This window comes from Alligator sinensis, unplaced genomic scaffold (assembly GCF_000455745.1).
Source record: "Alligator sinensis unplaced genomic scaffold, ASM45574v1 scaffold330_1, whole genome shotgun sequence".
Taxonomy (NCBI): Eukaryota; Metazoa; Chordata; order Crocodylia; family Alligatoridae; genus Alligator; species Alligator sinensis.
This window is the reverse complement of record NW_005842178.1, coordinates 1573130-1587937: the sequence shown is the minus strand read 5'-3', so window position 1 is coordinate 1587937 and position 14808 is coordinate 1573130. Positions and strand designations below refer to the sequence as shown.

The 14808-nt window shown below is 41.8% G+C and overlaps 1 protein-coding gene across 2 annotated transcripts in view; it reads right to left on the bottom strand.

The window, feature by feature from the left end:
* Positions 1-14808, bottom strand: part of VWA3A (von Willebrand factor A domain containing 3A) — a 67998-nt gene that overhangs the window by 10082 nt on the left and 43108 nt on the right. For both annotated transcript variants that reach the window (XM_025207017.1, XM_025207018.1), the window contains exons 21-29: positions 14073-14143; positions 11045-11203; positions 9887-9977; positions 6575-6685; positions 5570-5667; positions 5227-5379; positions 4092-4200; positions 2125-2269; positions 611-755 (exon numbers count right to left, since the gene is read on the bottom strand). In XM_025207017.1, the coding sequence (XP_025062802.1) occupies positions 611-755; positions 2125-2269; positions 4092-4200; positions 5227-5379; positions 5570-5667; positions 6575-6685; positions 9887-9977; positions 11045-11203; positions 14073-14143 (1082 nt within the window). The remainder of the gene's footprint in view (positions 1-610; positions 756-2124; positions 2270-4091; positions 4201-5226; positions 5380-5569; positions 5668-6574; positions 6686-9886; positions 9978-11044; positions 11204-14072; positions 14144-14808) is intronic.

The following is a 14808-nucleotide window of genomic DNA, read 5'->3' as shown; positions in this document are numbered from 1 at the left end:
GGGGGGAAAAAAGCCACAGGTGAGTAAGGGAGCACTCATGCTGTACTGCCAGGTGCGCCTGTGTGGCTGCACACGCCGCACAGCTTAGAGGGAATGCTGCTCTACAGTGATAGTAATTTCCAGCTATTTCATTTTTCACAGACAGTCTCTTTTCTACTTTGAATTTAGCTTCTCTCATTCCTTGGAATCTCAGAATAGCAGAGACTTCCTATGCCTGGAGAAGGGCAATTGCACCTGAAAGCTTGCTGAGAACTTTTTTCCAACTATTCAGTTGGTCTAATAAAAGATATCACATCTACTCAAAGAACCTTGCCTGCCACTTACCAATGTTGTCTGAATGTATACAAACGGAATGGGAAGGAATTAAGTTAATTCAAAAGCATGAAATATTTCACTTTTCTATTAAACCAAGTACTGATGATGGGCACAAACACTTCTGGAGTAAAGACTAGATCCAAATATTGTGACTTAATCCTAGATTTGTCCTATTTTACATAGATATAGAAGTTTTGTTCAGAAATTACACTTGGCCAAATAATGCCCTGGGAGTACCACTGATCATATAGCATAGTGATTTTTACTAATGCAATCTGGTACACAATTAACTAACCTGTAAGGCCTTAAGGATACATGTATTACCATAAGCTTGAAATTTGGACACCCACTGGACAGCATCATGACAAGTTTCATCTGTTGCCTCTACAAGGCACTCCTGCCAAGCCTCTGTATTTTCTGCAAATCTCAGCAGGTTAAATCTGAGAAGACAGATTTCATTCTGTTAAAAAGGACAATATTCAGTGCAAGTTTTCAACTTAATACAAAGGGATTGGACAATACATTTACACCAATATAATTTACATCAGTTTTCTATAACAATGCACATTACAGCAATCTGGGGCAAACAGGTGGGCTGCTATCTGAGAGTAGCTATTAATAGTAGTTCTTATTGCAGTACTTGGTCACTAGACAGTGGGAAAGGAGGTAACAGCCTGTACCCCAGGTGCCCCAGATTGCTTTGGATATGACACATATACTAGTGTAACTTGCACCAACAGTTTTACCCCTAATTTTTATAACAGCAATTCTACATCAGATTCAGATTAGTTACACCGGTGAAGGGCTATTTATTCTGTGCCTGCTCCTTACTTACTGTAATGTAAATGTGTCTTATGCCTTTGCTGAGATTCACTGTATGTTCTTGGATAAGAAACCTAGGGCCGTGGCTGACGCTGCATTTATAGTGCAGTTAAATGTGTTTGCTGTGCCCTAAATTGTAACATGGTATATTCAGCCAATTTATGGCACAAAAGAGAAAACCATAGAGATGGCATAAAGATGTTCCACATTTAATGTTTGAAGTTGTTTAATGTAGAACATCCTTGCGGCTGGTTTGTTTCATGCTTTAATTTGAACATGTGGCAAGATCCAGGGCTACCCTGGGTCCCATCCTGACAATCAGCTGATTGTGGGAATGAGACACAAGGATGGGGCTGTTTGTGGGGATGGGATACAGTCACCTGAGCTAGAACCTGGGGCTTCTCTCTGCTGATCATCAGCACTGGGAAGGAGGCAGCCCTGAGTCCCAGACCAGACTGCCCCTACCCAATACCCGGGGGCAACCCCAGGTCCCACTGAAAGGTGTACTGGGTCCTGAAACCCATTGAAAAGTGTGCCTGTGCAGCCTGGTGTGAAGGAACCAGCTCCCCCATGCTGGCCTGAACCGTCATTGCTGGCCTGCAGGGTCAGTATATAGGACCGGGCAATTGCAATCCAAGGAATTTTATCCCTGATCGCAAAAATCATGTGTCCTGCCATGTAGGTCTGGCACAGCAGGGTGCACTGTTCTTGGTATCAGGCACAAAATTGCTCAGATGCTACTCATGCGTTTATATTAATGTCTGCCAAGGGCCTAAACTTCTGTCTGATTTTCCATCACCTAAAAAACTGATACAAACAAACTATACATGTTACATGTATATGGTTACAAAAAAACTATATATCCTTCCTCATAGCCTTTATATTATTTTTGGTTTTGTTTCTAAGCATTTTAGGGTAGGTGTCATCCAGCACTGTGTGTTTGTAAAATGCCTAGCGCAGCAGTGTTCTAATCACAGCTGTTCATACCTGGCATCATTCTTTCTTAGCTGTTCCCAGATGAGAGAGGTAAGCTCTTGAGTGACTTGTTGTAAATAAGGATCCATGGAACCAGACGTATCAATCAAAATGCAGACTTTTGTCTCCAAAATGGTGCCAAATAATCTCCGGCTTCCTAATCCAGAATGTGAGGTTTAGTAAATATCAACTCATGGCCATGTATTATATCATATACCATTTTAGCTGAGCTTGTCAGTACAACTTTCAGCACATGGAAGTTTTGTAAACTTAAATACTTCATATGTAAGGAGATTAGGTGAATAAAGAATCAGAAATGAGACAGAGTCTTCTGTTAGCTCAAACCCAGCTCTAATGAATACTAATAATTGATTGGTTTAATGGCTTATATAAAAAATTATTTCAACACAATCTTGCTATTTAGAGAAGGTGTTTATTTCACAATAGGAGTCTGTTAGCAACAGACAAGACAAATAATTAATCAGCATGGCAATGAATCATCGTTTCATTCATACAAAGAGCCCTCCATGTAGGGACTGAAGCACATTGCCAGCAGTGGAGGTAAGAAAATGTCCACGTCTGTAGCCAGTACCTTACATATTTTACTGATAAAGGACTCCTTTTTCCAGGACATTAACCTGGTATTCTTCACCCACTGATCAAGCTGGACTGAACTAGTGGATTCTGCTGGCTCTGGTATGACAGATGAGCAATTTTACATTAATATTTCCCCTGCATTTTCAATAAGATGGGTATTTTTTTCTTGAAAATTGCCAGCAGCACTATAGAACTGTAAGGTGGAAAATAGGTTGTTTTGGCAGCTGAAGAAGGGCAGCAAGGACTCGTGGCAAAACAGGCCATGTGGACTTTGGGATAACGAGGTTAAATAGATGTTTCTATTAAAATGATTAGAAGAGAAATAATTAATGTTGACTCTTAACCTGTAACTTTTAACACTTTAACCTCACTGGACATTCCACTGATGACCTTAGAATATCTGTATTTAAACAAAGGGATTTAAAAAATAAATTCAAACTTGAAATTGTAATCATCTACAGATTGATTGTGTTAAGTGTGCTCCAAACAGGGACTACGAATTCTTATGCCATTACCTAGATTAGCTTTTATGTCCCTATGCTTTGTTGTTCTCTCCAACCAGTCTGCCTCTCTTAGCACTACCTTCTCTTCTTCCTCCCCCCTCTTACCCCTCCTTTCCTGTCTTTTATATTTAAATCACTCCTTTTATTTAATAGCCTGCTCTTTGCACATCCTTTCATAGCATCTGATGAAGTGAGATGTAGGCTCCCAAAATACATTTCTGATTCAGTTAGTCTCTGGGGTGCACCTCTGCCCTACCTTCTGCATGACAGTGTTAACACCATACCAAGTTTAATGTGGCCACCCAAAGTTACTGTTTCAAACAGTCTGTAGACTTCAGAAGAAAATACTGCATGACAAGTTGCTTCATGTTTCAAGGTTGTTTTCTTTTTGGGGGGGGGGTTGGTTGTTTGTTTTTTTACAGCCATGAGCTTACTATTGTAATTAAAAAAAAAAGGGAAAACTAGGGACTTCGAAGCATAATTCTGCAGCAAAGTAGAAAAGCACTAGCATTTTGCTCTGCAGCAAATTCTGCAGGTAAAGAAACACAGAAAAATAAGTCGAGGTGACTAGCCATGTTAGGCACAAGGTAGGGCTGGGTGATATATAGAGACATGAGCTTTTGTAGGCAACAGCTTATTTCACTGATAGCACCTGATGAAGTAGGCTGTTGCTTACTAAAGCTCATGTCTCTCTGAACCAGTTAAGTCTCTATGGGACAGCTGCTGTATCTTCTGCATGGAAAAATAAGCACACTAGCATTTTTTTTAAGAACCTAACATTTGATGTCACTTAAATGTGTGCCAGTGGAAATATAAGGCATAAAGATGGATTTTATTTATTTTTGAAATACATTTGCATAGGTTTGACATATAGCCTACCTGAAAGAAGCCACTGTATTCTTTGTACATAGCGCTGTAGCACCCTCTCCAGTTGTTCAACATACTCTTCCAGTTCCTTAGGTTGAAGCTGTAGGTGTCTCACAGTACCCTATAAAAAGTCATGCGGTTTCTCAAGAATTCTAGGAACCGTGGAAGTACTGCTGCAGAGAGACGCAAATGGCTAGAACAGTGATACACAGGAACTCCTGTACCACTTCAGTTGTTGTAGAATATGTGGCTTGACCAAATTTGGAAAATCTGGTGCTGGCCTGAGGAGGGTGCATGTGGCAATAAAATATGATAGAATCTGTGTGGGTACATTTGTGTATTGTGATTTTGATGGTGGTGGTTTTGCTAGGCAATAAACTAACAATCAGTATCTTGAACTACACTGCTATGGCTTTCTCAATATTTCTGCCCAATCTATGTTTTGAGTAACAGTACAGAACTGTTTACAGCCAGAACCAAATGAGCAATATGCCAAATCCATCAGTTACTATTCACACACAATTTATATCAACTTCACTGTTATTTCTGCTTGATAGATGTGACCCTTTACTTTTTTCCTGCATGTTGTATGGGTATAGGAGATAACAGACTGTTTTTGCCTAAGTGCACAAATGGGTATACTGAATATTTTCACAATAAATTATAACCCTTGCCCCCAAGATAGTTTCTTATCATCAGCTTAAAGGTGGTAAGAAGGTTCACTGCTGACAAAAGTAGTAACCAAGAGTATCTATACCTGTGCTCGGGTGTAGGGAGGTGGCATTTTAATTAGAGTGGCTCTCAAACAGCCACTCTAATTAAAATGCCACAACATCATGTGTTTTCAGCATCCTATATTTCAAATGGCTGTGGGGGGTGCTTCAACGAGTTTTAGTTAAAGCGCTCCCACCACCATTTTGAAATGTGGGATGCTGAATATACGTGATGTTGCAGCACGTTGAATAGTTCTAATTAGAATGCTCCAGCAGACTGGCTTAATTGAATATGTTGGAGCATGTGTATAGGTACCCCAAGAGGCTGAGCTTAACATTGGTTTAGTACCACTGTGTGTAGTGTTAGATAATTCAAAGCTACATTAAAATATGTACCTCAGATATGGTGGTTTGTCATAGCTGTGCAAACGTACCTTGATTTCTACACTAGGGAAGATGGTACAGTATTTTGCTGATACTTTCTTGTGCAAAGATTCCACCATTTTCTTCTGGTGTAAACACTCAGGACCAAACATAATTCTGGGCAACTCCAGCTTTAGCTTTTTCAGACCATGCTTGCTCAACCACTTTTAAGAACAAAAAAGCAAAACAAAATTTAAAAAAATCTCTTGAATGTACTATTTACTATACATGAGAGCAAATATTCAAATTACACTTAAAATTACTATAAATTGTATAAAAATAACCACAGAAATTTTAATATCGATTTCTGTTAGTGGTTTAATAGATGTAATTAATTAGCAAACAACATGATACCTCTTTGCTTGAACACATTTCCTCTTCCTTTGGCAAAGCAGCAAAAGGAACAGATCTCCTCACAGCCTTTGTCTTGGGATACTTTCTGTAAACTGCACCTAAAAAGAAAAGAAATAAGTTTAGATTAGATATTCTGGGTAAAGTGTAGTTTATAAGTTCAGGAGCCTTGCCTTGGACTTGAAGTGGAGAATAAATTTCACTCTCTTTCTCTCTCCTTAGCAGATCAGTTTAAATTTCTTTAAAAGAAATTTAACTCCTTCAAACTGATATTCACTGGGAAGCATTCAGATTCCAATTTCTCTGCTTGGGCCCACAGCAAGGCAATACTTTTTACTCACTTTGCTTTTGATCAGATCGTCTCAAAGCACTGTACAAGGGCGGGTGAATGTCATACCATTCAGTTTACAGAGGGTATAACGAGGTTGAGTGAAGTTAAATTGATTTGCCCAAGATTAAATAAGTCATTCTAAAAGCCTAAGAAAAAAAACTCGTTCATCATTTGATAAAACTATATTCCATTCATTTCCCCTCCAAATTCCATTCTAGCCAGAATGATAAGTTTTCTCATCTTTATTGACTTAATAGATAAGGCTGCAGACATGGAAAAGCCCCAAAAACGGTGTTTTACTTTAAACTTGGTGTGCTCCCATGCTGAGTCCAGGACATGCCCAGAAGAGTCAGCGTATTAGCTGCACCCAGCTTTCCCAAAGTCTGTATAGATTGGGCACTTTAGCGGGGCTTTTTTGGCACTTTTATCTAATAGTCTATCGAACTGGCTTCAGTTAAAAGGTCCAAAAATAATAGTCTATCGAACTGGCTTCAGTTAAAAGCCCCAAAACCCTCACTGAAGCATCCGATCTATACAGACACTGTGGGGAGCTGGGTAGAAGTACTGCACTGCTGCTTCCAGTAAAGTGCATTCTTTTTCCCACGTCTGTCAGTGCCCTCAATGGTTTGTACTGAGAGCTGCTGACAGTTTTAGCTTTACATCCTTAGAGCACTTACCCACATTTTTTCCTTTGTCAATATAAAATACTGAGATAGAGATCTCTGGCTGTTTCCTTGATTTATGCTTTTTCTTTTGACCAGCTTGAGACCATTCTTTTAATGGCTGAGCTAAATTATAAAGAGCAAATGTTTGTTTCAGATAGTACAATCGTTCTCTTTCACCATGTTACTCAACCCTTCTCTTTAGTTCATATTTTTATATTGTATTACAGATTAAAACACTTAAAAAGAATGGTTCACATTATTATATTATACCATATACTATACTACATTATACTATCCATACGCAAATGAGAACCAACAAGCTTAGACATTTACAAATTAACAGCAGATGGAATATCGCACGTAGTCTGAAGAGATTTATATGTTTGGAGGTTAGAGGCTGCCTTATACGTGGGGGAAGCTAAGTCATAATACACATTGCACTTATTTTTTAAATTAGTTACATTTGTCTCATTTGCTTAACAAAACAAAGTGATAACAAGTATAGGCTTTAAGACCGATTTTTTGGAGATAAAAACTAGAATTTAATAAATATTTTTCTCCAGATGTTAGCATTGTCTTTGGATTAAAATATACATGAAGTTTCACTAATCTTTCTAATGTCATGTTAAAATGATGTTGCAGCCATGACGGTCCAGGAATTACGTGAGGCAAAGATTTCTTCTTTGGCGATATATCTATGGTTGGAATAATGTTAGGGCTGTGCGAAATGGGTGTGTTACGATTCAGTTTTGGATTCAGCCGTTTCAGAGGACAGCGATTTGTTTTGGTGTTTCGGATCACCGGCCTATTTCGTTTCGTCCGAATCTCCTCCGAATCTGTTTTGAACGGGCTGCAAGGGAAGCTTCATACAGCCCTACCCAGCCAGGCAGGGCTTGGAGACGGGCTGCAGGGCCCCAGGATGGGGCCGTGGGTGGCTCGTCCAGGGGAGGGGGAACGGCGAGCAGCCCTTCTGGTCCCTGCCGTGTGACTCGGCACTTCAGGGAGAAGAAATCTCTTCAATCACCACTGCCCACCCTGCGCAGCCCTGGCTCCACAGGGGGCAGAGATCCGCACCAGGGTCTCCTTGCTGCCACTGCTCACTCCGTGCTACCCCGGTGATGTGGGGCGGGCAGTGGTGGTGAGGAGACCCTGGCATGGATCTCTGCTCCCTGAGAAGCCAGGTTGTGCAGCAGGGATTCCCCAGCCCCTGGTTCAATTCCCTAGCTCTCTGATCATTCCCCCAGCTCTTCCTGGGGGGCGTGGGCCCCCAGATCTGTGTGCTGGGTTTCAGCAGGCTGCTGCTGCAGGCCAGGGCCAGCGGCAACACTGCAGTCTTCCTGGTGCTCAGTGTGGGCTGTGCCAAGCGGATGCTGCTGACCCCAGCCTGAAGCAGCAGCCTGCTGAAACCTCACACACAGATCAAGGGCCCGGGCTCCCCAGGAAGATCTGGGGAAATGATCAAAGAGCTAGGGGACATGATCACAGAGCTGGGGAATCGAACCAGGAGCTAGATGTCAATATCAGAGCAGTCCTTCCCCCACTTCTTAGTTTTTGTTTCCCTGCAAGCCTGGCTCCAAAATGCTGAAATTCTCCAAAACATTTCCGAAACGTTTCGGAGCTGTTTCAAAGCCTTCCGTTTTGATTTGGATTTGGTGTTTTGGGTGCCAAAACAGCCCAAAATGAAACGGTTGCCAAAATTTCACACAGCCCTAGACAGTATCATCCAAAAAATTCCTTGCCTCTTGCATAATCTTTTTAAGGGTCATATTCCAATGTCCTTACTCGTGTTGTATATACATGATTCGTGGCCATGATTTGGTTAAGAAATGAAGCACAGGCCTCCAGGTAAGTTCTACTGGTGTCTGTGGTACTACATAACAAGTAAGAAATCTTGTCCTATGTCTGCAGTGCTCATTTCCACATACTCAGCTTTCTCTGATAAAATCAGATCAGAGCATTTTTTTTTCACAAAATTTCCTAGTTTTCTCAGCGTTCAAGGCCATGTCTACAGGCCTCTCTCTTCACCTAGGTGGACTACAAGTGTGAAGGCAAAATTTCCTCAATGGGTAAGAGTATGAAAGAAAAATAGAAGAAATGTCATAAAATGACTGCCAATGAGTGAAAATAAGAGACAATAACCCGACGACCAGTATTTTGGATGGTCCACTAATGGTTTTGGTGGCCCACTGATCAAGTTAACCCAGGGCAATTTTGCTGTCTACTAGCTGGTTCTGCTCTCTTTTTTCTCTTATTTCAAAGCTTAAGCAGGAAAAGGAGGGTGTGTTAGCTAAAGATTAGACTCTTGCCCTGCTCTGTGCAGCTATAACTCTGGAAAAATCTTTTTTCTTCATTATGCCTTTCTAAAACAAGGTGTGCATTATATTCTAGGATGTGCTGCATGCGGAAAAAAAAAAAATGGTACTCCCCATGGACTGAAGCAGCCTGTAGGGTGGCAGGAACTGCTAACACTACCCCTTTTGCTTCAGGGGGCTAAGTGTGGAGCAGCAGAAGGGCTGGGAGGCAGACCTGGCAAACCACATGGCCAGCCAAGCTCGTGAGGAAAAAGCCCAATCAGCCTGAAACTTTAAAAGGGAGTACTGGCACCCCCAGAACATAACACTCAAAGGTATCCTTTGGCATAGCCCATCAGTGAGGGCTAAGAGTTGGTGGAAAGGGGTGGTTTTTGTTTTAACTGAGCAATGTACTTTCTTGTAGGGAAGTGGGCAACTAATGGTTTAGGAGAAAACCACAGCCCCCTTTTGAGACAAGAGGTTACAGGTTTCAAGGGACAGTAAGGGTGTGGGAAGACTCTAATGCATTTAAGGCAAGGGAGTGGGAGTAGATAGGGATGTTAAGGTAAATGGGTGAGGAGAAATTATTTCTAATTGACTGTGGGCTGAAAAAGAGGTTAGGTTGGGCAGGGTGGGGAAAGCTCTACTTAATCAAAGGCTGGAGGAACGGCAGTGCATGGGCAGTGGAGTGGTGGTTTCCTTCTGAATAGGATTTTTTTCTTTGGAAGGAAAGAGGAGTTTGTTCTTATTTTAACATTTTCTTTTCTTTCTACAAGTCTCATTTCTCTTCTATTGTAAGCCACTCCAAGCATTTTTGGGAAGGGCTGTATAACAAACAAACAAACAAACAAACAAACAAACAAACAAACAAACAAACAAACAAACAAACAAACAAACAAACAAACAAACAGTCTTAGTTTGAGAAGAACTGTAATGTTTCTATTAAACTGGTTAAGAAGTGTATGGGTAAAAATGGACATTCTAAACTAATGTAAGAGAATTAACAAACAAAACAATGAACTTCTGTACATACATGGTGGAATTTCTGCCTTTGCACTCGTTGGACGCCATGTCAGAGCTCTTATGGCAGCATTTTTCTCTCCATCACAGTTGTCTCTAGTATTCTAAAAGTACAGATACTCTGTGAAGTTTTTTAATCCTTGAAGTCAGCTGAAAGCAACCTCCTACAAATACCATCATTATACAAAATCACTTGGCAAAAACACGTGGGCCATTGTTTTCTGGAGTTGCTTCCCAGCTCTGAAACTCTCTCTTGAGGCTTGTCAGAACTGGACCCTGGACATCTTTCAGAAGCACTGTAAGAACTTCCTACCTGGGCAGGCATTTACCAAACAAAGCTAGGATTAAATACTGATTAGGGGAACTCTGTTTTATTTTGATATTCTAGTTTGCTTTTAAGTTGGTTTTGTTTTCTTGGTACTCTCCTGTTTTTATTCTGTTTTCTTACTGTAAGCTGTCCTGAGCCCTTGTTGTGAAGGGTGGCATATAAATCACACAAACAAACACATACATGCCTACACAAACATATGCATAACTAGGAAGATTTCTTGTGCCCCTATGCAGGTTTCGCTATACTTGTCTATTTCACAAGAGTGAATTAATAAATTAGGCACTGTTAATATTTACACTGCATTTTGACTGTGAAGTGCAATGTAAGTGCTGAGTACTATATTATGCTAAAGAGATACGCCTGAAGTTTTCGACCAACAAACTTTTCTCTTCTCAAGAGCAGCATCTGAGCGTGTCAGGGCCTCTGGTCAGTGAGACCCAGTTGGACTGAGCTCTTGAGTTTCCACATCTGACCTTGATCCTCGGCCAGCAGTTTTTAAACTTTTTGAGCTGAGCCCTGCTTTGAGTTACAATTTTGTTTGCTTGGATTTTCCTGGTTTCTGATTTCAGCTTGCACCTTCTTACCTCAGATCTTGCAGCTTCTTACCTCAGATCTCCCTCTCAGCTCTCCTGGGACCTGGTCCCATGTTTTCTTCACTCTGCTGATCCAGACCCCAACCTGATGCCCTGGTAACCTGTATCTCCATCTACCCGACTTCCTGATTGCCCTTCAGCATGTACTACCTGCAGGCAAAGCCATCTACGTCCCAGCTGAACCCTCAGTGTGGGATCAATTACTAAAAAATGTAAACTTAATTGTGAATAATAAATAGAATCAAACCATTCTAGCCAGTGTGACAGCTGTGGCTTTAGGAGACGGTAGTTTCTGGGGTCTGCTTTTCTCCTTTTTCAAGAGCATCTTTAAGTCTTCTTCTGGGATAAACTGATTAGGAAACTTACTTCCTGAACACTGCTTTAAGGATTCCACCAATAAGGCGCACTGGAATAAAAATTCTGATTATTGCTATGTTTAATATGGCATTTGCAGTTTAAATCAACAACATTTTATGCAGACAACTTGTTACGTACTTGTATTACAGTAACACCTACAGGTCTTGCTGTGGGACCCCACCATGCCAAGCACTGCACAAACAATTAGGAATAACATCACTGCCCTGAGGACTAACTCAAGCTAATTAAGGACAAGTAGAGATGTCTTCACTAATATTTAGGTTCTGACTTGAGTTCATCTGCAAGGGCCCAAAGCTTGTGATGCTTTCCTTCCCCAAAGCTGTCCACGTTGCACTTCATATTTCCAGAAGTTGACCACAAGATGAATTCCAGGCTCCTCTGTACCATGAAAAACAGTCTTTCTAGGAACTAGTCGAGATTCTAGTTATCTCTAATCATTGGTCCTGAGCCTGGAAGTAATTGCACCCTGTATGTAACTGCATAAAATATGTATATTTTTTTTAACTGGAGCTGGTACGTATTCCCTGGGATATTCCTTTTACACATTCACCATAATATGGCCAATCTTACTAACAATAAGCTAGGAAGTCAAGCTTGTTGTGGCAGTTGCTAAATGCTGCAAAGATTTCGAGGAAAGGGTGGCTCAACAGGGAACAATGGCCATAAGCTACTGGAGAGAAGGGTTAGACTGGACGTCAGAAAAAAGTTCTTCACAGTAAGGGTTGCCAGGATCTGGAATGGGCTTCCAAGGGAGGTGGTGCTCGACTCATCCTTGGGGGTCTTCAAGAGGAGACTGGACAGGCATCTGGCTGGGTTCACATAACCCCAGGTTTGGTGACCCTTTTCTTGCCTGCCAGGGGCAGGGGGCCGGACTATATGGCCCACTGAGGTCCCTTCCGACCCTGGAATCTATGAATCTATGAAATAGCAAACAGTTAAATATAAAACTTAGCTTTTGCACACTACAGAGGAGGTAGGTGAAAAGGAATTGTGGGATTGCTGCTGGTGGACCTACTGTGAGAAGGCTGGTCTCTTCTGAACAAACATCAGTATGGTGGACAACTAGTAAGTGAATGGTGCCTTGAATTCCAATCCTAACATGAGGGGTCATGCTTAGAAAGGGGTTATATCTGAAAGAAAACTCAATCCAAAGCCTAGCTATAGATGAAGTCATCCCCTAGGGGGTCTATAACAAAAAAAACAGAAAGGAGTAGAAAAGAGAGGATGAAGCAAATATGCTCAGAAAATATGTTTTAAAAGTGTAGGAACCATGAAAAAGCACAAAAACAGCCAGTCAGTTAAAAAAAAAAAAAAAAAAAAGGGAGCTGCAAACAGAAAATGGTAGGAAGCCCTGGCATGCTGAAGCACGGGGGGAGAGGGGTGGAGATTTTTGTGGAGAAGTGTGGTGGGCCCCGCCATGTCTCTGACTGATTGGTTGAGGGGCCCTGGAAGTCTCGACCTGGGGAGGGGCAGAACTTCTGGGGCCCTTTGACCAACTGGGGGGGAGGAGTAGGCCTACCATGCTCCACTGTGAAAATGATGACTGGTGCTGCTCTTTGACCATGAAATTGGGGGGCAGCTACCCCAAATTCGATAGGTCCCTAATCTACCTGACTTTTAGCAATGGAATGCCTTAGATGCATTCACCTTAGCTACAAAGATATCAAACTAAACCTATCTTCTTAATGTATGCATATATTAAAAACTCAGATTTCAAATTACTATATCCTAGTGGTCCCCCTGGCCATGCAACATTAATCTGGATTCTGAGATTTAATTTTTACATTTTTGTATAACACGTAGAGGCCTCATAGTGCCAAATGCTGAACAAACACATAGTAAGATACAGACTCTACCACCAAATGCTTACAGTCTAAATGGACAAGACAGACCAAGAAAGGGAGTGGAAACACAGGCAAAAGAATGCTAAAACGACTTGCCCAGTGTCACAAAGCAGAATAATGAATGAGCTGAGAGTGAAATCCAGTCTCTTGATTCCCTGTTCAGTGTCTTCTTTGCTCGACTACAGGACAAAGCTCTGTCCATTTCCTGGATCATCACTACTAATAAAGATCCTTTAGCCCAAACTATGCCCAGAGCTATTGCTGCTATTGCTATATAGCAGGGGTGGGCAATTATTTGGGCCTGAGTGCCACATAGGGAGCTCTGGTGAGCTGTCAGCCAAATAGTAAGCAGGCAAAACTGTATAGTGTGCGGGCAGTAGCCTTAGCTATACTTACTAATTAGTGACTTAACTGACTTTGTGTAATTTATATATTGCAATCATATAACTGTATATATAGTGACCACAAAGTGATAAAGAAAAGATCCCCCTTTTTGGAAACTGCAATTTCACAATGGCACACATTTTAGCTTCAGTGAGCTTTTGAAAATTAGTAAGAATTAAAGATCACTTTCAGGATTACTGAAGAACTGGTTTAAGCTGATTCTCAAGGGTACCAGAAAGACAAAAAATTGAAGCCTGCAAATCAGAAGATGCTTGTTAGTGTTGATAGTACACATATATGGGACTGATTAAAGGGAAAACTGAAGAATACAGAGAACCCCAGAAAGGACCTGCTGCCAACATTTCATATGCTGGACTTTCCAGCAGAGACTTGTACTTTGCTGTAACAGGAAGCTGGGAAGGAAACAGAATAAGCATGTGCCTTGTGATCTGGTGAAATCAGTAAACGTCAGGCTATAAACTTGGCTTCCACCTCTTATTAGTGACCAACTCACCAATGTAACTGTACTATAACTATCATTTTAAATTATGCCTTAGCCATCTCACAAAGGATTCTGATTGTATAGTTAGCTACTGGACACTGTCAGCTGAACAAATACGGTAATTATTTTCTAAAGAAAATTTGAAATAGTAGTTTTTTAAAGCATACCTTTTGGGAGTAGTTGACTGCTTTTTCCATTTCAGACATAATAATGCTGATATCATCACTTTCATAAATGCCTGGTAATCAAATACATTTTGTCAATAGATAGCTCTCTTTAAAAGAGAATGTAGAACTTGTAGACCATGCCAAAAATAAACCAGAGAACAGAGAGAAAGTGTCTGTCAGGCCTGCAGCCTTGAAACCAGGACCTTAACCTAACTAGCATGATCACCTACCCCAACCTGCCACCCTACTGTTATTTCCAAAGGCTAGATGAGGCCTTCTTAAAGTCTCCATCAATGCCTGAGTCTCCATTCATTCCCTAATACCTTAGTGCAGAGGTGGGCAAAATACGGCCCGTGGGCCAGATGTGGCCCGTGAGGCTATTCTATCTAGCCCGCGGGGCCCCTAAAAAATGTAGAAAATTAATATTTCTCTGCCCTTGGTTCCTGTCAAAAATGACAGGAACCAAGAGCAGTAGGACCCAGGGGAACCCCAGCAGGCTCCAACAACAGCAGGGAGGCTCAGCCCTGCCCCCCAGACAGAAGCTCAAGCTGGGGCTTCTGGCCTGGGAGCATGTGGCTGCTGTGCACCAGAACCGCAGGTAAGGGCAAGGGCAGGGGGGACCCTGGGCAGAGAAGGAGTGCAGGGGGGGGAGGGGAGGGGGAAGGGCCCTTCCCTGCCCACGCCCGGTGCCCCACACTGCAGCTGCTCACAGCCCGCGTGGGGGTGCCTGGGTCTG